General features: G+C 41.3%; 1 protein-coding gene across 1 annotated transcript in view; it reads right to left on the bottom strand.

The window, feature by feature from the left end:
- Positions 1 to 3,184: 3,184 nt before the first annotated feature.
- GRM3 (glutamate metabotropic receptor 3) overlaps positions 3,185 to 27,165 on the bottom strand; it is a 93,973-nt gene continuing 69,992 nt past the window's right edge. The window contains exons 4-6 of the mRNA XM_081023545.1: positions 8,162 to 9,228; positions 7,283 to 7,457; positions 3,185 to 5,358 (exon numbers count right to left, since the gene is read on the bottom strand). Coding sequence (XP_080879671.1) covers positions 5,285 to 5,358; positions 7,283 to 7,457; positions 8,162 to 9,228 — 1,316 coding nt within the window. The 3' untranslated portion in view covers positions 3,185 to 5,284. The remainder of the gene's footprint in view (positions 5,359 to 7,282; positions 7,458 to 8,161; positions 9,229 to 27,165) is intronic.

Here is a 27,165-nt window from a genome sequence, read left to right as displayed (position 1 = left end):
TGGCAACCGGGTGTCCTCCAGATGTTTTGGACCACAACTCTCATCAGCCCCATCTGAGACCGACAAAGAGACCCCTGCCCACAACAATGTTGTGCTTCTTTCTTTGACTTCCAGCTTTGCACATCCCGTTTCATTCAGGTAGATCCAATGAGGGACCCCCAAGGCCAGCCCTGGATGCACTGGACTAATTGATGTCATCGGCGGTGATTGAGAGCTGTGCCTGCTATGCACTGAAGTTTCCTTTTTTGCTTTTTAGAAGCTAAGAAATCTACAACAAAATGGAGTGCTCCTGTTTAGTGTACCAGCCACCCGTTCCATTCCATTCCCCTTCCCTCCAAGTTTTCATTTCTCACCCAACAGGCCCAACAGGCACACAGCCCTCTCTCCCTACTTCTGGAAATCTTGGGGTTTCCCAAAGCATGCTAATAACTCCCTCTTGTTTCTCAGTTACAGGCAACTCCCGTTTTAGGCGCATCCAATATGTGCACAACCGTGCACATGCGCACAGCACTGAACCCAAAAATGACCCCCCCCAAGTCATAAAGACATCACTAAAACATCACCAAAAGGTTGAAATGGGGGTGGAGCAGAGGCAGGGGCAGAACAGGGTGTTTGCAGGCTTTTTAAATGGGTGTTTGATGACATGTGATTTCACGCATTGACCAGGAATGCAGCCTGTGCACCAACAGGGAGTTGTCTGCAGTCCTGTTTTTGGCTTGTGTTGTAACTCTGCACTTCAGTTTGCTGTTGGCATATATCACCTCTTTGCTAAAGGGCACTGAATTCTGCCTAGCCAGGAAGTTCTACAAGTAACTTTAATTCTTGGAGGGCAAAATTTGGTACCCACCATATGCCCAGTCCACCTGAATAAAAACCAAACTAATTTCACCTCAGTCAGATGTTCACACTTGAAACATTATACAGTGCTCCCATTGCTTTGTCAAGTTATCTGTTCTTAAACTTTTATAATAGCTGTTTGTCTCATAAAGTTCTCTTTTGTTATTTGAGCTAATGTATACCACCTACTTATAATGGACAAATACGGTTTAGACCTCTCTTAGCACATAGCACAGGTATGAAACTCCAAAGTGTAAAACTGCCCTTCATTGAACTGGATCAGGGAGTGTTGGGAGGCAAGGGAGCTCCAGCTGGATACTGGAGCCAGTTGTCAGTCAACATATACTGGGTAGAGGGAAATCAGAATTAGAAGTTATTTGCCTCCCAAAGTCTCGGTATCCAGAAAAGCAAAACTCCTGTTTCTGAGACCAATCCAAAGTGCTGGTCAATAAAAGTCCAAAATAGTTTGGGAGTAGGATGTTGACAAGGTCATTTTCTCACACAAGATCCTGCCTACTTATTCACCTCTTTGGTTGATGCTCTGGGTCAGGATCCCAATGGCTATTGGACATCCTGGCCTGGGGGCCTATTCTGGCACTTTTCTCTGTTGATATTTAGATTTCCGATGGAGACTTGTTTGTTCCAACCCAGAGAAGATCTTAACTATATTTTACCAGCTCAAGTTGAGTTGACTCTTCAATTTTGTTGTGGGTGGGTGTGCTGCTGACGCTGTTTTAATTTTATTAATTTTAAATATCACTTTATATTTTATTGCGATCTTATAAAATGGTGGAAGTTACTCAGTGTGGCAGGATACACATATATTTTTAATAAATAAGTACATTTGTCTTCCTTTTCTCTCTTTCCCTAAAGAACAAGGTATGGTTATTTCTAGTCTCCCCCAAAGTGAAGACCTTTGCTTTCTTAATAGCCTCCCTGGGCAAACATGTTGCCTGCAATGCCTTATCACTGCTTATCACTGCTGAGATACAAGGGGATTGGGGGAAATACCACTAGTTTTCATCATACACCATTTCACTGTTCATTTCCAAAGCACCTTCATGTTTATTACTGCCACCACTCAACATTTGTCAAATGATTATTTTTTCCATTAAACCTTGCAAATAACACACCCCTCTATGTCAGCTGAGGCTCACATCAGTTTCCTTTCAAATTTGGGACACCCAATTTCATCCTTCAAAGATTAACATGTTATTAACATGTTAATAGTGCTTCTCTGTGTCTGATTGGGGTTGCTGTCTCTGCTGTTATGCATTTATTGAACCTGGGGGAGGATGCCCATAGTTCCCTGGACAAGAACACATTTCCAACATTTTGAACTGATCAAGAGTGAAAGGGCCAGGAGCAAGGAGTCCTGATTATTGGCTGGTATTCAGAGCTGAGAGGAAGACCTCACTAGTCCCACATGAACAGCACGGAAAGCATGGATAAAACTCTGTTCTGATATTGCAGAACAGAATTTATTTCTATTTGTTTGTTTGTTTATTTATTCATAAAAGTATTTCTGTACTGCTGTCTCATAAAATATCAGGGTAGTGTCCAACAACGTGGAGAACATAGAACCTATTAAAACAGTACAAATTTGGAGTGAGAAGCTGGAGACTCCTAGCCGCCGTCTTCATGATGGACCTCTGGAGGGTCTCTCCTGCGCAGACAGACCAGCCTCAGCCTCTAGATGCCACTTGGAGCGCCAGCCATGCCCTGACAATCAGTGTCCGTCTGGAGGCAGCCCTGCATGTGGAAAGGTCTCTCTCCATGGAGACTTGAACCTTAATTGAAAAGTTTTGCATCCCATGGAGGGAGCCCCATGTGACTCCATACTTCCAGGCTGATGTCACTTCCATGATGGCTGTGGTGCATGATGTAGGCATCTAGGGGTCAGGGTTAGCCCACGCCTGCATGGATGTTCATATGGAATGCCTGAAAAGGGCTTCTGTCAGAGCCTCTTTTTGTCTTCAAGCTATGTATTACATAAGCCCTTGCCTGCCTTTTCTGTGGGATGGTGTCTGAGAATGATGTCATCAAGGGCAGCATCAGGGACCAGAGATGAAATACTTGGTGGAGGAAAACGGTTTAGCCTTGGGGCTGCCCATTGTCTAGGGCAGAAAGGCTGGTGAAAGTTTCAGCATGAAATGGCACATTTTGGAAGCATGGTTATAACATAACTTTTCATAACTCTAGAGTGGTTCATGGAAGCTACTTTAAAGTTTCTCAAAAAATCTGAGTCTGAGACTTTCCCAATTGAATTTTGATTGTGCGACTGGAATCTCTCTTGTATCATGTGTAGCCATATTGGTTATTAAATTGCTGCTGTTGTTTTCATTTCTTTTTCTTTTTTGGAGATGGGGGAGGTTGTTAAAACTCTTTATTTTAACTAATAAATGTCTACATTTATTCAGCTAATTTAACTGACATTGAGTAATTCTTCATATCACACTCACCAGTCAAATCTGTACATAGAGGACCAATTTCCATCCCCCATTACATTTGTGTGTCCAGCGCTCCCAGCCTGGGAGAGAGAGACTAATAGTCAGCTGTAAATTGCAAACTCATCAGGGCAGGGACTGGTCTTTTACTTATCTTACTCTGCAAAATGTTTTTGCTCATTGATGCCTCTCTCTAATAATAATAATAATAATATTTATGCATTGGAGGTACAGGCTGCCCCAACACAAGGGTTTCTTGCAGATAAGACAACATTGTTTGTTTGTTTTTAAAAATTTATACTCCACCCTTCATTGTTAAACAATCTCAGGATCGGCCACAACATACAACATACATGAAGTTAAAATCAGATACAAAATTACAGAGCAAATGAATCACTGTATAAAACTCGGCATACACCACTGTCACATGGGCCAAATCTGTTTACTCAAAAGGTCTGATGGAAATTGAAATGTTTCCACTTGCCACCCAAAACTGCACAGTGTTGATGCTGATCTAACCTCCAGGATAAGAATGTTTCACATCCGGGATGCCATCACCAAGAAGGCCCTATTATGAGTTCTAAAAGGCTGAGCCTTGCTTGGTAATCACACAATGAGAAGGACTTCCCTGGTAGATCTCAAGTAACAGACAGGATGTTACAATATTTAGTTATGGGTGAAATCCAACTAAGTTATACATGCAGTTAATCCACTGAAATCACTGGATCTACTTGAGTGTGATTAATCTTGGGCAGAACCCCAATATTTTACTCCTTTAATCTGCCAAGGAAGCCTCAATATGGTACTGGCAAATATAGGGAAACAGCAATAAAACAGGAAATTGCTCAACATGTTTCAATGGAAACCTTCAAGTGCACAAAATTTAAATTTGTCAAGTTAACTAGCAAGGTAGTGTTGCCTTACCATAATAACAGGACTAGTCCATCACTGTTGACTGCCTCTTTTATTTGCCCAGATTTAAAGCAGTTGCCATTTACCTCTAAGCTTTGTGAATTATATGCCCCCATTTTTGGGTGTGTATTCAGTGCCATGGTGCAAGCATGTGGACTACTACCTGCACCGGCAAGGAACTCTGGCTGCAGCAGGCTGACAGTTGCCACCCTATGAAGTCTGCTCCACAGAGGTTTCTCCCTGGTGACCATAACCTGCAGATATGATGGCTCAAGATATTTTGGTGCCAAAAGATTGAAAGAGCCAAATGAAGGGGTCCTTTAATCTCAGCACCTGTCCTAGTGGTTAAAAATAAATGATTGACATTTGCAACCCTCAAAACTGTCACCTGAAATGGGATACCTCACCCTTACAATAAAGGCCAGCCTTGATAATATGTAGACCAGACCCGAAGAATCCACAAAGAGCTTTGTAACCTGGTTAGGATCACCCAGGTTAGTAAAATGGTTATCCTCTGAATGTAGAGTAATTTATAAATTCTGAAATAAAATAATAAATAAAACCAGTATAAAATAACTGCTCTGTTAAGGCAGATTTATCATTACACCTGCTGGGGAAGAAATTTAGTAACCTCTTAGCGGGGAAAAGGGCAATTATGCTGAAAAGCTTTTCAGGTTTTATTATTGACAACTTTACATTAATTAATACAGCTGTGAAAACCATTTGTTGCACAGAATGTAACCATAATATACAACATAGAAATGCGGTCTAAGTAAATTACAACAAGGAATTACAAAAAGTCTCATTAGAAAGAAAGCCACCAAACATGGCAGCCAACCTTCCGCTCACTGCGGAGTCAACATGGTGGCACAGCAACATCCCTTAGAACAGTTAATCACAGAAGGCTCTAAATTTGTTCTAAAAAGAACATCACTATATACTGTACAGTCCTCAAAAATAATTTATTACACTGTTTCTAGAAAAAAAAAGCTAGTCTTTTTTTTTAAAAAAAATGTTCTTTTTCCAGAGTCCACAAGAAATGTGCAATTCTTCCCAGCTGTCTAGGAATGCCAGCGCCAGCTGTATGATCACAGAGATGAGGTGGTGGAATCCACAACTTCTCTTCCATTGCAGACGGTTGGCACATACACATTGGCAGAGGCTGAAAGAGAAACATTGCCAGGAGCTACAGAGAGTTTTTAATACAAGTGCAAATAGCACTTGGTCTTGAAATGATGAAGAGGAGAACTAAATGCCTTAACACCAGACAGATGATAATACAGAAACAGCCATTAGGACTGCATAATAGTAGGGCATCCTATTTAAAATGTGGGGTTTTTTTGGGGGGGGGTATTGGGTTGTTGCTTTCATTTTGATTATATATTTTGTGGTTTTATATTCTTATTTTGTTCTGTGAACCGCCCTGAGACCTTCGGGTATAGGGCAGTATATACATTCAATAAATAAAATAATAAATAATAAATGTAGGCCACAGTTTCAAAAATACCATAAATCTGAAGTATGGAATCCTGAGAATTGCAGTGGCTAGAGATTTTTAGCAAATAAGTCTCAGCACTTTCAAAATCCTCTGGCTTATGTAATGCCTCTTATCAGTAATCCAGTAATCAGTTGCTTTCAGTTTATTAGAGCCCAGTCAAAGGAAGATTTGCCCCCGTCTTGGGCTGGGGGAGTTCAGGTGCTCACCTCCAGTCTCTTGCCTCAGAAGACATCAGGGAGAGTTGTCCCTTGGCAACTGCAAGCAAGGCAGGATTTGTCCCCCTTATGGCCTGAGCACCATTCAGCTGCTCAGATCCACTCCCTCACCTCAGAAGGCCTTGCTCCTAGATGGCAGCTGAAGGGTGAAGACCAAGGATGAGGGAGGGAAGTGTTGCCCCAGGGAGCTGCTAGGCACCTTAGAAGCAACATGTTATTGAACTAGAGCATGCTTTTCTTGTGCAAGACACTTTTAAAGCCTCTCGGGGATAAAAAGTGAGAAATAAGTATTGCAACTAAGTAAATCAATTGTTCAATCAAACTACCACTGGTTCAGTTGACTGATCTACCAATTAAACCCCACACACCAAGCTTTTATAGATATAAATTGAAGGTGATGCTTGTCCAAAGGAACTCAATGAATTCTTGCACTGTGTATCCAGGACTCTTATCAGCTGGATCATGCAGGCTTTGAGCATGTGTTTTGTGTGCATCTTTAAGGGTTGAAAGAAAATACAAAGGGAATACCCTTATTTTCTCTCACATCCATATACCAAGTTGTTTCTCCGGTGCTGTTTGTTAACAACTGCATGGGAGGCAGAAATTCAGCAGGTGAAGGGCTTTGTCCATCCTGCACGCTGATGCCTGACCAGCTCCCCTTGGATTCCTGCCTCTTCCGTGGCTCTTAGCAAGCGGGTTGCTGGGCTGGTTGCTTTATAAGTGCCTTTAAAAAACAACCTAGTTGCGTCTGTCCCATTTCTGGAACTTGGGGTTTTTAAAAATAAAAATAAAACCAATGCTGGTTTTTTATTGCTTGCTTTCAACCAGAGGCGGATTTAGAGCAGCGCAACAGGTTCCTCCGGACTGGGTGCTGGGCAAAGGGGGCACTGCAGGGCATCACAATATGATGCAGTGAATTGAGCAGAACGGAAGGGGAAAGACGGGCAGGGCAGTTTTTGCCTTGCACAGGGTGCTGCTGAAATTTGAAAGACCCAAGTCCCCCCCTGTTTCAATACTGGGTGTTTCAGTTGCTACTTCCCACCCGCCTTGGCGCTGTTTATTTCAAAATTCAATTACCGTAAACCACGACCGGGAAATCGCAGCCCCCTGGGACCAAATGTCTTCCTCCCGGCATGTCCAGCCTGGCTGGAAAATGTCCTCAAATAAAGAGTCTTACTTTGTTGGGGGGGCATGTTATATGCCCTTGCACATGGCAACCAGCCTCCTGCACAAAGGTAGAATTCACATGTGCTTCTCTGCCCACTTTTGTCTCTGCCTGCTCCCCCCACCCCACCAAGTGATGGAGAAATTAGGAGAGCAAGAATTGGGGGGGGGGGGGGCCTCTGAAGGCAGCAGCCATGATCTTCAATTACCTTGGGAATAAGTGGTTCCTGTTCCGCTGACGCTGAACCTGTTGAGATGCAGCCTGTGCGTGACCACATTCTTCTGTGGCTGGAAGAGGACAATATGCACTTTGGGGGCAAACAGACACCCCAAGACAACAAAGCCGCTGAGACTTACAGAGATGCACATGGTTGTGGTCTGAACCTGCATGGAGAAAAAACCAGAAGGGTCAGCAGGAATGAATTCTGAATTCCCAATACAAACACAATATCAGACCAGAGGCCCCTCGAACCCTGCGGCCAATGGGATGCCTATGGGGAACTCACAAGCAGGGTGGGAACGCAACAGCACTCATGCTGCCACCATGATGAGCAGCCTTATTCTCCAGACATACAGGAAGACAAACTCAATTCCTTTTGGAACATAGGAGCAGAAGACCAAAAATATGTCCCAGTGAATCAGATCACGAGTTCATGTAGTCCAGCATGAACAATCTCCAACAATAGTTAAATGCCTTCACACCCTGCTTGAAATTTTCCTGCAAGCAACAGACTTTTACTATTGTTTGTCCTTGAGCCATTAATATTCAGACCTAAGCTGCCACTGAATAGTATTGACCAAATTTTCACCCAAGTGCTTATACTTCCAACCACCATCTCATATATGCTTACCCTCCAGCACTACAAAGATGACATCCAGCTCTTTCGGTAGAGCATGAACCCAAAGCCCCAATCCTGCATTAGCATCCTGTGTATTCTGGCCTAAGAAGCAGTGGCTGAGATTCTCCTGTTCCATGATACACTGCTCCCTATCCACTACACATAAAAACAGCAGACTTTCATTGGTTAATCTGAGCAGAATATTTAATATTGCACTGGATCTGGCTAAAATGATGGTGGAAAACTTACCCTGTAGTCACTTGATGTCACATAAAAGATTGGCAGAAAGGCCAGCCAAATAATGCATGTCGTATACATTGTAAAACCAATAAATTTGGCTTCATTGAAGTTTTCTGGGCACTTCCTTGTTTTGAAGGCATACACAGTGCATAAGACTACAAGGATCACATCATACATTAAGGAGATCAACATACTAGAATCCTTGACATTGCACTTCAATATGACAGTCTGCCTTTTCTCAGGGATGGTGTATCGACGAGTGCCCGGGGCCTCCAAAATCAGCCACACAGACACCACCACAATCTGCACCATGATAAGGCTCAGGCAAATGAGGACCTGAGAACGTGGGCTGATGAATTTAGGCCTCTGAGCCCCGTTCTTCACCCCATTGAATATTCTGGCAATGCAGTTCGTTTTCGTCAGGAGGGCAGCATAGCACGTGGCAAACGATGTGCCCAGGCCCAGACGGCGCAAGGTGCAAATGGCTGGCGAGGGCTTGGCAATAAAGAAGAAGGTCATGCTGTAGGAGAGGAAGACTCCAAAGAGGAGGATGTAGCAAAGCTCACGGCTTGAAGCTTTGACCAAAGGAGTGTTGTTGTGCTTTATGAAGACCCCCACAACTAGGAAAGTACAAACAAAGCCCAGGCATGCGATAGTCACAGGCCCTATGGCCCAGGCATCTTCCCACTTGATGTAATCTTCCGGTAAGTCATAACAACTGGTGAGATCCGTAGAGGGCCATTGCCCAAGTCCACAATCTGAGCAGGTGAATTCGTCAGCAAGGTACTCGAAAGGTTCACAGGGAATACAAATCCAACAGCAGACATCTCCTGGCTGCATGTTCTTCATCTCATTAGGTTGGCAGGGGTCACTGCACTGGGCAGTTGGAACAACATCTGTGGACCAGTGGATGGAGTCAACATCAAGGGTCAAAGTTTCTGCCCACTGGCCGATCTTTAAGTAGGCATATTTACCACCATTGTGCTGGAAATTGAAGACATTGTATCGGCCTATCCCGTCACCGTAAATATCAAATTTAACAGTGTTGTCTGCAGATTTGGAAGAACTGAATGGAGCTGCCAGAAATAAGAGAGAGAAAACAATGTTTCTAGTCTATGCATTTGCCCTTCTTTTCAGTGTGCATAAACAATCAATTTCATTTTTTGTCAACAGAGCTTCAACAAACCTAAAACCAGCAAAGAAATAATTTTGCATAAACTAATCTTCTAATCATTTGTACAGAGTTATGGTGTTGTTTGTTTTTTACTTACAATTTGGTTCTACCTTTATTACCATTCCATGTCAGAATATGAAAAATTAGCTATGGTTAACAGCATATAACATGAGCTTAGCTGTCTTGATGAAACAGACTCAGATATTCCAACAAAGAGTCATCAAAGTGTTGTGCCTCAAAATGGGACGGCCCTCAAAATAAACGGTTGAGGCTTCCTTCAGACATCCTGGATGTTACAGGTCTGATGACTATTTGCATCTGTGATGCAGCCCCATATACTTACAACAGCATCACGGCTTCAATGAGCCCTGGGATGTGTAGGTCCAGGTGCCTGACATTCCAATTAAGAGTTCTCACCTATGGCAAACAGGATGCTCCCAAGGTCTTTCAGGCACAGGATGCTTCTTCTGGAGTACTAGAGAGGAATGGAGACCTTGCAAAGAGGCCTCTCCATGGCTGTCATAATTGCTGCTCTAACCACTAAGTTTGGGGTGATGGGAAGAGGCAGCGGAGGACCCCATGGGTGTGGCAGCTGGGGCAGCAGGAAGGGATGGGAGAGGTGTTCATGCCTCATGATCCCAATTATGTGTACTTTTACAGCAGAATGGAGAATTGTTACTCATTTCTGGAGCATGATTCAGAAACAGTTGCCTCAGCTACGCCGTTGCTTCCTGAGAAACTACGTTTTCTGCACATTCAACTCATAATTTTGAGTTGGGGAAGGTATGCTGTTCTCTCTGTCTTATACCCTCACACTCAACACATCCAAGGCAATAATGAATTTTGCATGGATCATGAAGAACACGGGTGTCATGGGCAGAAGCAACCTTCCCCCCATTGGCCACTAAGCTGCAGCCAAAATTGTCTTGAGGAATTGGTCACATTTTCAGATAACATTTTTAGACATGTTGTTAACATCTGTGAGGGATACACCTTAAAAATATATATTGTCCCTTAGCCTTTCTCTACAGCAAGATGTCTGGCCACAAGACTGAGTCCTGCTATCTGGATTAAGCAACTGTTGACAAACAGATCATCCTTGCCGAGTTTTTAGAACTTTCAGAGACTTCCTTACACATTATCCATCAAGTGTTACTTGCACAGCCAATGTTTCTCCTATCTTCTTGAAGACTTTGGGGTTTTGTGTGAAAGTAAAACTTTGATAGTAGGAGACTCAGGCAGAAGAAATAAAGAAATATTTATTATACAGAGTAAAGTTGGTAAAACAAATGATTTGTCGGGAGATGAAGTTCTTTCAGGGAACAGTTAACTTAATAAATATAGTGGGTGTTTCAGGCTTCTAAACAAGGTAGTAAACATGGAGCTTCTTTTCAACTTCAGCTGCTTATTTTCAGTTAATACTCTTCAGTTCGATGTTACAGGTTTCCAGCCTAGATGGCCGATGCTCAGCTTCTCTCCCGTTATTTCACTTCAGTTCCTTCACTTAGTGGTTGTGTAGGTGTTTCAGCTTAACACTTTGGCTCCTAAAGAAGGGGGGACTTTCCGTCAGTTTCCCAACCTTTCCTCACTCCCACTCCTGAGCTACTTCCATCCCTTGGATCCCCACACCTCTCTTAACTGGTCTGGGAGCTTCTCTGTCTAGAGGATCCCTCCCCTCCTGACTGACAAACTCAGCCTTCCCTTTCCTCCTGTCTGAATACTCTCCCAAGATACTACACTCGGTCTTTGTATCTAAGCTCAGAGACTCCTTTCTCTAGCTGTGGATGTTCAGCTCCTCAGAGTGGATGTTCCATACATGGAGCAGAACCAACTCTGCAACTCTCCCTCCTGCTCTTTCCCTTAGTTAGGCTATCGGCTTCTCTCTCCTTTTATTCTCCCTCCCAAAGTGCTGGCTCCACCCCCTTCTGACCAACTCTCTTGGCAGCCAATCAGAGAGAGGCGCCAGCCCTCTGGTGGAATTCTGTGGCACTGCACCCCAGGCTCTGTTAAAGATATATGCTTAATGTGCATAAAATGCTGTGCTTGAATATATTGTATTTGAAATGCTAGAAAGAGAAGTTTACATTAGGAGTTTAACTATAGTTAACATGCTAAGGAACGGTTGGGTGTTGAATGTTTCCGTTTGAGGGTTTAGGACAGCAGGAAATGTTGGAGGGGATGTTCTGCTATGATGAACAAGTTTATTATCTCTCTCTGGGACCAGAGAGAGGAAAGTTTACTGAACTGCATTAAGGACTAAAAAAGAAGATGGGACTGCATTGCTTGCTTGTTTAAGCATAAATTGTAACTGTGTATCTTTATAATGTTTATATGTAGCTATATTAAAGTAAAGCTTTGAAACTTTGGAGAGCAAATTCATTTCTACTCTGCACAAGGGTCAGGGCAGGGGTAACATTTGCAGCAACTCTAACAATCTGAACTGAAGAAAAGTTAATCTTAATTTTGTATCTCATTTCCATTGGCTGCCATTCCAATTTGCATTTACTTTTTTATTTTTGGTGTGTCGGGGGGAGGAATTATGACAATATAATTAAAACGGGGGAAAAGGAATCAAAACTCAACATAGATTTTTTTTTTAAGAAACATAATTATGTTTCATTTATAATTCCCAGACTGAAGGAACCTACTCTGAGATTTTAAACACTGATGCCTTGGGGTTGATAAGAGTCATTTAATTTGAAGTTATTCACTGTGGGAAATAACTTGCACAAAAGGAAGGAAGTATTGCAAGATAATTTATGCTAGCAATCAAATTCTAATTACAAAGGAAATTAAAAGCCCATTCCCCCTCTCCCCCCCCCACAGCCTCACGCCACCTCTGGGCCTTTTGGAAAACCACTGTGTGATCCTTAAAAAGTTCCTCTGATGCACAGTTCTGTGAAGTGGATGGAACATGGGCCTGCAAATGTGTTTAGAGAGCCATACTTCATAGTAGGACCTAGTTCTGCTGTGAAGATTGATTTATAGCCTCGTTAAAGCAGCTAGCAATGCTCAGCCCACAGAACTTGATGATCTGACAAAACGTGTTGTTTCACTCTGCCTTCACTGTGTACTCCGCCTTCATTGAGCACTTCTGACTGTGCTCAAAGGAAAATCCATAGTCTGGTTCAAGAATGAGGCTGGTTCAGACTTTTGCCTTCACAGTAACATCCTTTGTGTGCTGGGAAAAAGACTCACAACTCGGGAGCAAGTGCAGCTGACACCACTCAAAGGATGGAATCAGGTGTGAGCCACACTCTTTCATCCTTGCCAAAAAGGGAAAAGATAGCCATTAATGAAGTGAGTCACACAAATTGGCATGTGCAAATTCCGGTTCACATATGGTGTCTTTTATGTGGAACTGTGTCCACTTCTCAGGCCCACTCCCCTCAGCTCAAAAGATCATGCCTAAATTGTCCCCTGCATGCACGTGGCTTGACTGCAGCACGAAACAAGGCCAGGCATAGTTATGGCAGACTGTTTGACATTCCTCTAAACCCCCAACACTCATCAGGTGGAACTAGGGACATTTCTCACTCCCCCCCCCATGACCCTTCTTGACTGCCCAATTTGCACAGAGCATTGCCACCAACGCTATACCCCCAGGGTACAGCACACTCTCCACTGTCCTGAGAAAGCCCCTTAATCCTGATGGTATTTTATTCTTTTTTTTTTTTTTCCAACATAATTTTTATTAATTTACAGCAAAACAAATAAAAATCAAATAAACCACATCTTGTATTCAACCGATTCATTCTTTAAGACTTCCTTCGGCGTCTCCGCAAATCTCCGTTGTCTATCAACACATACTTTCGCATCTCCTACTATCTATTGACATTATTAAAGTCTTTTCCACCCTTTTCTTTAGACAATATTCTTACAAATATCACAGAGCTTTTTTAAACCCTACTAGCGTTATTTGTCCCTCACTTAAATTATCCAGATATTCCACGAATTTTCCCCATTCCTCCATAAATCTTTGATCTCTCCAATATCTAATTTTTCCCGTCAGTCTATCTAGTTCCGCATAATCTAACAGTTTCTCTCTCCACTCCTCTATTGTCGGTATTTTCTGTTGTTTCCAGTTTTGGGCTAATAGGACTCTTGCTGCCGTTGTTGCATATTGGAAAAATTTGCCATCTTTGTTCTTAATCTCTTTTCCTGATAAACCTAACAAAAAGGCCTCTGGCTTTTTTTCAAAAGTATATTTAAAAATTTTTCCCATTTCTGTATATACCTTTTCCCAGAAACCTTTAACCTTTTTGCAATCCCACCACATGTGGTAGAAGGTCCCTTCATTTTCCCTGCATTTCCAACATTTACTGCATGTCTTATACATTTTTGCTAGTTTCGCAGGGGTAATGTACCAACGGTATAACATCTTCAGTAAGTTTTCCTTCAACGTTACACATGCCGTGAATTTAAGATTTTTTTTCCATAATTTCTCCCACTCTTCAAAATAGATATTATAACCGAAGTCTTTTGCCCAGTGTATCATTACCGACTTCACTTCCTCGTCTATTAAATTCCACTCTAACAGCTGGTTGTACATTTTTGATAGGATTTTATAATCATTATTTATTATCTCAATCTGGAATTTAGAATCTTTTTCCGCATATCCTCTATCTTTAATATCCTTCTTAGCCATTTCGTTTATTTGAAAGTAATGGAACCAATCAAACACCTTTTCCTTAACCTGGTTGTATGGTTTTAGCTTCCACTTCCCCCCATCTTTAATTAGCAGCTGTTCATAGGTAACCCATTTATCCCTCATGTTGGTCTTTTTAACACTCGTGGCTTCTAATGGGGACATCCAATGTGGGACTCTGGGTTCCAATAAAAATCTGTACCTCTCCCATACTTCTATCAAAGGGCCTTTAAAGATGTGGCTTTCAAATCCCTTGTGTACCTTCTTCTTTTCATAACATAGATACGCGTGCCACCCAAATCTATTGTCGTGGCCTTCCAGATCTAAAAGTTCTTTATTATCTAATTTTATCCACGGTTTTATCCAGCATAGGCACGATGCCTCATAATATAGTTTCAGATCTGGAAGTGCGAATCCCCCCCTTTCTTTTGCCTCTGTCAGTAATTTAAACTGTATCCTCGGTCTTTTGCCCTGCCATACGTACTTTGAGAACTCTCTTTGCCATTCTTTGAATATCTTATTGCCTTTGATTATCGGAATATTCTGGAATAGGAACAACATTCTCGGAAGTACATTCATCTTAATTATGGCTATCCTGCCCCAGAAAGACAGTTTTAGCCTCCCCCACGTCACCAAATCCTTTTTAATCTCTTTCCATACTACTTCATAATTATTTTTAAATAGTTCTATATTTTTTGGAGTTATCCATATTCCTAAATATTTCACCTTTCTGGCCACCTCTATCTCTGTTTGTTGTTGTATTTCTTCAATTGTACTTAGATCTATATTCTTTGTCATTAATTTAGTCTTACTTTTATTTAACTTAAAACCAGCCACTTTGCCGAATTGCTCTAATTCTTCCAATATCTCTTTTATTGAATTCGTCGGATCTTCTATTGTTATTAGCAAATCGTCTGCAAATGCCTTTACCTTGTATTCATTTTGTCCAATTGTTATTCCTTTTATCTTCTTATTTTGTCTTATTGAGTTAAGTAACACTTCCAATACAGTTATGAACAGCAATGGGGAGAGCGGACATCCCTGCCTTGTACCCTTCCCTATCCTTATTTCTTCTGACACTACGTTGTTTATGATCAGTTTCGCTTTCTGCTCCGTATAGATTGCTTTTATTCCGTTAAAAAACTCTGCACCCACCTCCATGTATTCTAAATTTTTTAACAAAAAATCCCAATTTGTGTTATCGAATGCTTTCTCTGCATCCACAAACATCAGTATAGCTTGTTTGTCACTCTTGGCCGACAAATATTCTATAATATTTATTATGTTTCTTATATTATCCTTCATCTGCCTCCCCGGCAGGAAGCCCGTTTGGTCTCCATGAACATAGTCTAACAATATATTTTTCATTCTGCTGGCTAGAATTCCTGTAAAAATTTTGTAATCTATGTTCAACAATGAAATCGGCCTGTAATTTTTAACTTGCAATAAATCCGCATCTTGTTTTGGGATTAATGTAATGAATGCCTCTTTCCATGTTTCTGGTATTTCTCTTTCTTTTAAGATGTTATTTATCACTTCCTTCAATGGGGGCAGCAATACAGCCATCATTTCTTTGTAATAACTAGCCGTAAACCCATCCGGGCCTGGGGCTTTCCCTCTTTTTAGTTCTTTTATTACTTTTTCTATTTCTTCTATCTCTACTGGAGCGTTCAGCTGTTCTTTTTTCTCTGCTGGTATCTTCTGGACCTTTTTATCCTTTAAGAATCTTTCAATCCTCCTCAAATTATGTCTCTCTCTATTATTATATAGTCCACTATAGTAGTCCACAAATGCTTTCCTAACTTCCTTGGGGTTAGTTTTTTCTTCACCATCCACTATTATTTTATTTATAGTACTCTGTTCCTTCCTTTTTTTTATCTGCCATGCTAACAGCTTCCCTGATTTATTTGAGTATTCAAAACTTCTTAGTCTCAATTTTTTGATGTTCCATTCCACTTCTCTATTTATCAACATTGCAAACTGCGCTTGCAGTGCTTTAATATTCTCCTTTATCCTCTTACTATTTGGTTTTTGGACTAACTTTTGTTCATTATCCATTATCTGCTTTAAGATCTCTTTTTTCCATTTTTCTCTTCCTTTATTTTTAATCGTGTTTTGCTGGATAAAGAAGCCCCTCATTACTGCCTTGCTTGCATCCCATACCACCTTTGTTTTGGTACCCTTATTCATGTTTTCCTTAAAATAATCTGTCAACCTTCTCTGGGCTTTATCAACCACTTCTTGATCGTCCAGAAGATAGTCTTTTAGTCTCCACCTAAAAGTTCTCTCCTCCCAGCCTTTCAACTCCAATTTTATTGGATTATGATCCGATATAGTTTTAGCTTGAATCTCCACCCTTAAAATTCTTGGAGTCAGCTCATTTGAGGTCCAAATCTGATCGATTCGGGACTGTGACTGATTAGGTTCAGAATAGTACGTAAACTGTTTTACCAGTGGATGTCTGAGTCTCCAGCTATCTATCAGGTTACAGTTCTTAACCAATGAAAAGAAAGTTCTGGGTAGCTTCCCATCCTTACCACTTCCCTCCCTAAGTCTATCCATTTCTAAGGACACCACCCCGTTCATATCACCCAATATCATCATTTTCTGATCTGCGTACTCTGCTAGTTTTTCTTCTAAATTTTTAAAAAAATCCGATTTGTTATCATTTGGAGCATATAACCCGATTATGATTAGGTTTTCTCCCTGCCACTTAATTTGGACCACCATTATCCTTCCCTCCTCGTCTTTAAAAATTTGTTGCGCTTCGATTTGCTTTTTAATATATATGACCACTCCTCTTTTTTTATCTTTATCTGAGGAGGTAAACTCATTTCCCAATCTTTTGTTTATCAGTACTCTTTTATGTCTTCTTGCTATGTGTGTCTCTTGTAAACAGATGATGTCTAGGTTTTCTTTTTTTAGTATTTGTACAGTTTTATTTCGTTTTTTCTTATCATTTATCCCATTAATATTCCAACTACAAATTTTTAATACCATAATAAATGAATTTAGTCTTACTTATTTTCCCTTTTATATTTTGACTGATTTTTAAACCTCTTGTTCCTCTTCTTCTCCTCCTCTACTTTCTGTTTCTTCCTCGGAGTCTGGGCCCCCTGCTGCCTCTTCCCCTTTTTCTTCTTCTTTTTCTGACCTCAACTCTTTATATTTTCTCAAAAATTTCCCAGTTTCCTCTGGACTGATCAACCTGTGCCTCTTACTCCTGTAAGTAAATGAGATCCCTTCCGGGAATTCCCATTTAAACTCAATGTTATTTTTCTTTAATGTTTGCACAAGTGCCTTATACGACTCTCTACGTTTCAAAATTCTGATTGGTATGTCTTTAAAAATTATTATATAATTCCCATTGATGCACAACCTTTTTTCTCTATTTCTTTGCAGGATCATGTTTCTCATTTCCTTATCTCTAAATGTAATCAGACAATCACCTACAAATTTTTTAGCCCTAGTTGTTTTCACTTTTAGTCTAAAGGCAGATTGTATCGTCCTTTCTATCTCATCTGTTGGTAGTTCCATCCATTGTGCTAACTCAGCTATTAATTTCTCTTTAATGTTTTCTCCTTGTGTTTCTGGTACCGCCCTAAGTCTCAAATTATTCTCCCTCTGTCTTAGTTCATGCATAGCTATTGAATCTTTCATATCTTCTTGCACTTTATTCAATTCTAACACCTCTGCTCTTAATTTGTCCTCTTCACGTCTCACCTCTCTCATTTCTAATCTTGTTTTTTTCAAACCTTCTTCTACAGCTTGTGTCCTCCTAAATACTTCCTTTATTTGCCCTTTTAGTTCATTAACTGTTTCGTCCATTTTTTTGTCCATTTTCCCTATCTTATTGTCTACTTGTTCTAATTTCACTTCTAGGTTTTTCTCACTTTGTTTAATTTCCGCAAACATTCTTAAAATATCTGCTTTGAAGTCTGTTTCCTGTTTGGATGCCTTTCTTTCCATTGGTGTCCCTCCCTCAGCTCTCTTTGCTGTGTTCGACATTGTGTCTATATAACTCAAAAAGTTCCCACTCTTCAAGTTTATACTTATCAATTACGTGTTGTCAACTAAGCCCCTTCCTCTCTCCCTAATCCAAGAGGTTAAATAAGAACAACGGGTTTTGCCCAGTCCCAAATATTTCCATCTAGTTTAACACAGCCCTCAATATCATGCCCCCCCTATAGTATTAGCAGTAATGGCAGGTCCAAAGAGGAGTTATCCACATTCCATCCGTTCTTCCACTCTTCTTCTTGCCTCCACTCAGGCTAGTCCAGATATTTGCTTTGTGGCTTTTTTCTTGTGGTTAATATTGACAGTCCCAATTTATACTCAAATTTACCATCGCCTCTACAGTCCTATGCACCAATATTATAGGAGGATTTTTCCAGCTTAAATGAAGATGACAAAAGTGGTGTTCTATCCGCTGAAGTCTGTCTGATCCAGTAGGTTCTATTCCTATTAGCTAAGATTTGTCCAGATTGAGAAAGCACACAGAGGAAAATCCCCAAGTCTGTAAAGTCAAACGTTGAATAGATAGTGATGAAAACAAACACAGAGAGAACCAGTTGTTTTATCCTATTTTGTCCACTAGATGTCCTTCTTTGTCTTTATCGAAGCCAACACCTTCTTTGTTAAAGCCAACTCCCGGAACTGAAAGAGTGGTTTTAAAGAACTCCTTAAATATCCGTTAGGTTCAACAGCACCCCAGTTCCAAATAACACTGTCAGATAGAGGTGGTTTCCCTCAATACACTCTCATTTAGTTGTATTTTCCAGTTATTACTTCTTTTAGTTCCTATAATCACATCAGGTCCTACACTTCCGCTTTCTCATTCCTTACTTTCCCGCTGCTATGAGGAGAGACGGGTCTTTCTTCCTTCGCTTTCCCCCCCTCAGCTCCTTAGGGATCTACAGTTCATCAAATAGTACTTTCTGTTCCCTGTTTAAATACGGCCAGCGCTTGGTACTTTGTAACTTCCCCCCGCCGGCTACTTTAATGTTGCAGCTTTTCAGGGAAACGGATGTGACCCGCTAATAGATTTCACTGCCTTTCTCCGCTCTGAAGATTACCTTGCGCCTTGTAGATTTCGAATAACGCCGAACTCCACTGTTTTCTTAAGCCCCCGGAATTCTTTTAGTTCTGTCCATTTGCCGAGTCAAATTAATCCCAGGTTTCGTCTGGTTTGAGAGCGCAGCGCTTCTCTCCGCGAGACCGGGGCTTCGCTGCTTGGGGGTAGGTAATGGCTTCCCCTAGACCTGCCGCTCCGCTCCGCCGTTCTCTTCGCTTCACTTGTTTGAAGTTACCTGACGGCCAAGCGAGCTGCTTGTGGTCTTGCTGGGATCCTAGCCCTCTTGACACCTTTCAAGAGGTAATTGGGGGGCTTCCACGCCCTTCTGCACCCCCCTTCTCCCCCTAAGTAGCTTGGGATTTTCCAAACGGCAAAATCCCCACCCGCTGCGAGTTCACGCTCGCCGGAAGTCCGATGGTATTTTATTCTTTGCTGGATTTACAAAAAGAAAAACACCCACCAATAAATAAATATTTCTGTCCAGCCAAGCAAGTGGCATGATCAGAGGCCAAGGCTACATTCTAGCTGGGTAAAAGCACCCAAGAGGGTGCCAAGCAAGGCAGGTGAAGTGGAGAGGGCCACACTGGGCATCCCATTCCGGAGTTCTTCACATCTGGCTTAGATGGCAGAGATGGGTTTTAAATTTCTTAAAGGATGGATCTATCAACAGCTGTGTGCAGCGATTACTGAATGAAAACATCATGTTCAGAGATGGTATAACAGTTGTTTGGGATAAACACAAAAACGACTCGTAGGCCATGACTGGAAATAGAATACAGGACTAAATGGGTGTTTGGTCTGTTTTAGAAGGGCTTTTCTTATAGTAAACAATTAATAATAATAATAATAATAATAATAATAATAATAATAATAAATTTATATACTGCCCATCTGACTGGATTTGCCCCAGTCACTCTGGGTAGCTTCCAGCAAATTAAGGAAGGTAATGCCATGCAGGTAAAGAAATCCCCAGGGGCAGCAAGTGATAAACAGAAGTCAGCTTGTACTTCTCCTCCCTCTCTTCCTCCTCCTCCTCCTAGGAATGAAAACAGGTGTGCTCAAAATGCTGCCCTTGCAGGACAGTGAGGGAGCCTGCAGATGGCGCCAGAGAATAGTGCTGGATCTATGCCGTGTAACTAAAAGGAAACGAAAGGAAAGGAAATTGCACTGTTGGGAACTGGAGCTGGATTTGGGGAAGAAGTGGGCACTTTTTACCGCAAGCTGTCTTGGAAGGATTTGGGAGAGTTAGTCTGCTCTGAGCAGTTTGCTTCTTTATCCTCGGTAGCCAAAATTGCAACTGTCTCCCACAAGTGAAATAGGGTGAGGAAAAAGAAGAAATGTAGCCCCCCCCCCCTTTAAGTTCTGTTTTTCTGTTTTTCTGTTTTTCCTGTCCCCTTCTGTTCTGGCGGTTCCCTCATTGGGAGAAGTGAGGTTACAGGGAACCAGACAGGGGGCCTTCTCGGTAAGCAGCTATCTTCTCTTTAAAAGACATCTGAAGGCAGCCCGGTTTAGGGAAGTTTTTAATATTTAATGCTGTACTGTTTTTAACACTCGATTGGAAGCCACCCAGAGTGGTTGGGGGAAACTCAGCCAGATGGACGGGGTATGAATAATAAATTATTATTATTATTATTATTATTATTATTATTATTATTATTATTATTGGAGGCAGCACTACAGCCGCCTGCCAGCTTTGCTCATGGGCTTTGTGGGTGCCTGGTCCCCATAATTATATCATTGTGGGTGCCCAAGCACCTATATTCCTTGATGGCTGTTTATCTGATATACACTTTTGCTGCATTCACACATTTCAATTTAAACATCTTTGTTGTATGTGTGAACATGTGTGACGTGGCTATAATTGTGGCTCAACATGGTCTAAAGAATTGCTCCCAGGTTCCACTTCCTCTTGACCTGAGTCTGTGCAGAATCCAGGCAGAGGCATCTAAGAGATTTTAGCAAGATGTGAGGAGATCTGCAATATCTGCAACTACAGCATCTTCTAAGTGTCATGTTTGGACTGGCAGCTTTTACAGCTTCTGAGACACCAGAGATATTGGAGCAACGGAATAAATCTTTTGAAACTAAAAAACCAGTGATCACTTTCCATAAATATTTATTATCAATAAATAAGTTTGACATGCAGACTTTAAGAAATGAATGGAATAAAGAATTGGATCTTCCAATACTCCCTATGCAGTGGGAAAAAGTTTTAGCTTCTATAGTGATTGTATTGATGGATCTTAAATTATGACTTATACAACATAAAATAATATTTAGGATTTATTGGACTTGTATTTAAAAAAGACTGTCTAATGTAGTTCTTTGTTGGAGATGTAATAAGGATAATGCCTCTTTGATACATATGTTTTTACAGTGCCCCATACTCACTAAATATGACTGTGGGGGGAAAATTAAAAATTTCAGAGGAATATATTATTCTGAATATATTGTATGGAAGCTGACAATGAGACAACAAAAATGGATTCTACACACCCTAACTGTGGCCAAGAGGCTGATCCTGATGAACTGGAAGAATAAAGACAAACAGTGAATTGACGACAGGACAACATTCGCAACAGAGGAACGGATTGCTTATAAACTTTTTCTGGACAAATATATTGACATTTGGAATGAGTTTGTTCAGAATATTGTAGGTTATTAATAATCATACATGAATTAGGACAATAATATTTTTGTATATCTATATAACAATGTGTGGAAATGTAACTGATTATATTTAATGTACTATGCTATACTCTTTCTTAATGTATTTTTTGCACTTTTTTCTTTCATCACTTTATTTTCTATAACTGAAACTCTTTTTTAAAAATATTAATTATAAAAAGATGTGGAGAGATCTACCTTATTCTTCAAAACAGTCTGATCTGTCATTGCATTTAATATAGATACACAGCCCGAGTGGTAAAGGCCAGGGACGTAAGATATATCGGCTTGTCTGCCTAGTGAGCCTGTGAACTTCATGGGGGAGGGGGACCAGCTCTGAAGGAATAACTTCCCATTTCACAGCAGCATCACTTTGCCACTTGATAGGGCCATCTGTCTAGATGCTGCTATTCTCAAGTTCTTCCTCAGATCCATTGAGAGATAAATAGTGTGTGCTAATGCAGGGAGAGGCAGAAAGTTGATCGGGAAATTTGCAATAGAACAACAAGAACTCGCAGAAGGCTAATAACAGAAACAACTGAAAAGCCTCACTTCCCAATTAGGTTGCCAGAAAATAATGCCTAGATTTCTATGTGAAAGGAGTTGTGAGTGAGCTTGGTTCTGATGCTGATCACAATTCTTAATTCCTTAATTCTTGGCAACTGTTTGCTCAGCTAAGGAACTATTTTCTACTTTGCTCCAGCTGGTTGACTTGGAGTTTAAATATCAATATCAATAATGCCAATAATCGATACGAGGAAAGTTTGCAGGTTTGGGGACTTTTATAGTTTAGAGAAAATGTGAACAAGAGGTGACTTGAAAGAAGGTTATATGTACTTTTCTTTAACTTTTTGTAGTTGGTTACTTGTATATTTTTTCTTTTTTGTACTCAATAAAATTTAATAAAAAAGAGAGAGAGAGCGAGAGCGAGAGAGCGAGAGCGAGAGAGAGAGAGAGAGAAGGTTATAACATGAGGCCTGGCATGGAGAAAGTGGATGGAGAACAGTTTTTCTCCCTCTCTCATAAAACTATCCGATGAAGGTGACTGTTGGAAGGTTCAGGACAGATAAAAGGAAGCCCCTTTTCACCCAGAGCGGCGTTCAATGATGGCAATTAGTTCAATTTGGATGGCATTAAAAGCAGATCATACAAATTCATGGAGAATAGGGCTATCAGTGGCCACCAGTTATGATTTTTTAGTACTCCCCCCAGAGCCCCTGAGGGGGATGCTGAACTCTTGAATCTGCAAGTAAACCTCTGAGACCTGGCAATCTTGGGATGCACACATCATGCAACCGACACTGTCTAGAGCATGTAAGTTGCACACCCTCCTTCCTATTTGCAAATCCTTCTGCCCTTGAAGAGAGAGGTCAGGGACCACTGCGACACATTATTTCCCTTCCCAATACTTTGCTCCACTGAATCAGTTCAGGAACAGAAGAGGACTGTGGATGTATTATTTCTTTGCTTAAAGGCAGGAGAACCGACCCATGGAGAGACTGAAGGTGGAAAAAAGCCTGCAAAGTTCTTCTGAAAAGGACATTAGTAACACCAGCCTAAAATTCATTAAAATTCTCTGCCTCATCTCTTTTTCTCTTAGCCATATGCATTTGTCAACATATAGCTGAGAGCACAGTTGGGTTCAGCCCTAGGCCAAGTGATCTGGAGAGAAAATGCTGTGTGAGATACTCTTTTCATCTGTAGCATCTCATCATATTTCCACTCAATACAAAACAAAAAGTGAAGCAAAAAGATGACATAATGATGCTTGTAATTGCAATAATAAAGTGGGCAGCAGGGAAGGCACACAAAGACTGTGCTTTCGGAGCTGTGATTCACCGAGATTTCTTGCTTTTAGATCAATGAATTGAAAGTTTGGAATAATTGTTCAGCTATCAAAGACACCCGTGAAAAATAGAACTGCAGTTCAGTTAAATGGCATCGCTTGATCCTCTGTTGGTGTTGCTTCCTTGTAACTCCCTTTTCAAGTGATGCTAGCATTGTGGGAGCCATGAAACTCCTTACTCCCTGTGCCACCCTGGCAACATGACAAGCTCCAGGTCAAAAGGAAGGAAGGGAGGGAGGGAGAAGCAAGCCGATCGGGTGCCTGGGGCCAGCTGCCTGTGAGGCAGGGCAAGCTGGGGCAGGACACTCCACGGAGCCTCTGGAGTCTGCCTGCCTCCTCCCACTCAGCCACCCTACAGCTGAGGAGGAGGCAACGGGTGCTCAAGCCCGTTTGGGGTAGCGCGGAGGCTGTGGGCGCTCATCCAGGAGAGATGCATGACTCGGGCGCACTGCAGGCCCCGCGGTAAGTGCAACCCACCATTTTGTCACCTCCCTCAGTGGGGACACCCAGGGCGGAGTGCACCCACAGCACCCCCCTTGGTACGCCCCTGGAAGGAAGGAAGGACCCCACACTGTGGTTTGTCACCATAGTTGGCTTGTGGTCTGTACTATTTCAGGCTCCAAGGGTGAGAGGGAAACCTCTCTTTATATAGCAAACTAGCTCACAGGCAAGAGTGCTACTGTAAATATTTTGCTCTGATCTGCTAATTTTCTACATGCAATGATTTTATTAATGTGAGAGAGCACTTTGAAAGTGTATGGTTCAGAATTCTACCAGAATTTATTTTGTGAAATGTGTAGAGTCCCTGATCCAAGAACTATCTTGTAATACGAGGCAAGCTACATATCAACCTTTAACAGGGCCCCGATGCCATTAAAACCAAAAGCAAACCTGCTCCAGGTGTTTAGTGGGATTTAGGATGGAGAAATGGTAGGAGCAAGTGCTTCATCCTTTCAGCAGCCTCGTCTTGTTTGTCTCCAGACCCATCCATCCACTGGGTTTCAGAAATCCCCATTCTGAGAGGCAGAAATTTGTATTTTGATCAGCTCTCCTCAAGTGAATTTGTAGAAAAAATGAATATTCAAAGCAGAGGAAGTGAAGATCAAGAGGTGGCCTGCTGTTCCAAGAACTTCAAAGTTCCCTCATTGAAATATGCTGCTTCTAAGTGCCTCTTTCAGTCTTTGCTTCTTTTTAGTACTGCATGCTTTTTAGGAATGGAAGCTGGCTGAGCACAGGACAAGTTCATCATGTTCCTCTCTGATTCCTCACAGAACCATAAAGAATTAAATGCTGCTTTAGTCACTCAAGAATCTGAAAAAACAAGATCAGGTAGGTAGCCATGTTGGTCTGCAACAGTCAAAATAAATAAAAAAATTAAAAAATTGTCCAGGAGCATGAAAGCTTATACTCAGAACAAACTTAGTTGGTCTCTAAGGTGCTACTGGTCAATTTATTTATTTATTTATTTATTTATTTATTTCGTCGGAAAAAGCAAGTATCTGTTCACAAGGAAACAGTTCAATGAGGCGTTTAGGTGAAAGTACCATATTTCTAAAAGTGTGTGTAATGGAGCTGTTAAACACTTTGGGCTTGGTCCTGATTCAGGTTGATGAGTCTGTGACTGGTTCTAGTTTAAGCCCGTAAAGCCGTGTTCTCCAGCCCACAGCGGCTGTTGGACAGCAACCTTGGCCATTGCCACCAGTGGCAATGAGGGCTGGAGCTGGAGTCCAAAGCATCTGGGGGACACTAAGTTGGTGAAGGCTGGAATAAAGGTTTGGTAACTGGTTTCGCACACCTCTGGAACTAGTTTCAGTTCAGTTTTGCTTAAATCTGAGTTGCACAGCTAAGGTGATTTGAAAAGCAGACCAGAAACAAATAGTTGAGTTTAACGATAATCAGTAAGCACACAGACAATAAAAATACTTGGATCATTCACAGTGTAATCCTTGAATTTAATGGGACTTACTCCCAGGAAAATGGGCAGAGGATTAAGTTTATAAAATGTTTCTTCATTTGTTTCCTGCATAACACACGGACTGTGCTAGAGGCAATCTTGGCTTCTTTGCCCTTTCTCTGCTGTTTGTGCAATTGTGAGCTAAGGCACTGTTTGGTTTAGCATATTGTCTGAACCAAGAATGGAAGGACCTGCCAAATTGACTTCTCTCAGCTTCTCATTTGTCCAATCTTAAAATCCATTATCAACAATTTGCAGCAATTGGTGACTGTTCCAAGATGGCGGCGCATTCATACGCTGCGGCTCTGAGCTCCCAATGTGTAATCTCACTGTATACAAGTTGTACAAGCGATAATAAAGTATTTCAATATTATTATTATTTAAACTCTCATGAAAATTCATCAGCATTGTAGTGTGAATTTAGTGTGCAGTTTTGGTTAATGTACACATTTTTGCACATTTTTTCCCTATTGTAATGCATTTTGTTTGTTATTTTCACCAGTATATTCCTTTTAATGCACACATATGTATGTTTGTAAGCATTATTTGGTGAACTGCTTAATAAAATTTGGATGAATGTGACTTTTGAAGGATAGCTGTGCTTCAGTTTGCACATTCTTTCAGAAAGTCTGGATTTTCATAGATTTAGCTTCAAATGAGACCTGAATTGAATTTCTTCCCCATCTGTAGTGTGAACCCAGGCATGTGATTTCTCTTGCTCCAGACAAACCATAAACCGTAACCAAGGCTCTTTTTATGGTTTACAGCTGAGGATTTGTCTGAAGGAGACAAACTGTGAGGTTGGGTTTGGGTGGCAGCAGAAAGGCCCGCAAAAGAGTATAGGGGCTGCAATCGTCTCTCCAGGAACTCACCTGCTTTTGCTTTTGCACAAAATAATGGTTTGGCTGAGTCTTAGGAGTGAACTAGCACCGTGAGTTGCTGCAGCGCTTTGTTGTGCTTTTCTGCCCTTGAAGACTGCAGGGTGCAAGACAACTTTCAGAATAGATGAAATCTCTTCCATACATTTAAAGTGCAGTCTTCATGAAATATTTTAACCCTTGTTCTGAGCTGGTTCCTGATTTTGGGTGGAGGGGTATTCCAGATCAGATACGGTGGAGATTTGCAAATAATGGTTCTAACTGAGGGAAAAATAAACTACGGCTCTAGTTCCTGTTAGCACTAACTGTATAGTTTGCTGTCTTGTATGGCTGGGCTGGAGTTATTGCAGTGCTATTACCAGGCAAATCTGAACTAGAAGTCCAGAGGCCATTTCCAGTCCAATGAATTATCTAGAGTCTAGAGACTTCATTCCCACTGCATTGCATGACACAAATATGACCCCCCCCAACCTGAAAAGAGAGGAAATGCTATAAAATGACTTGAGATGATACTTTTACTTTTCTTCATTTGGCTGCCCACCAAGGAAAGTTATTCAACAGCAAACCATGTAGACATAACATCCGGCCCTGATCCTAAAGCCCCTGCTGCTAACACGATGGGAGACTTAATGATAATAATAATACTCATCTGTGATGCAGAGTTTGTTTTCCATCCTGCAGAATGAATTTAAGATGCATGCTTATTTCATGGGTGGAAAAATTCACCTAGTGCTCACATTCACAGTGGCAAGTCCTGGGAATGATGGATGTT

The sequence above is a fragment of the Podarcis pityusensis genome, assembly GCF_964106645.2.
Source record: "Podarcis pityusensis genome assembly, chromosome: 10".
Lineage (NCBI taxonomy): Eukaryota > Metazoa > Chordata > Lepidosauria > Squamata > Lacertidae > Podarcis > Podarcis pityusensis.
This window is presented reverse-complemented; position numbering and strand designations above follow the sequence as displayed.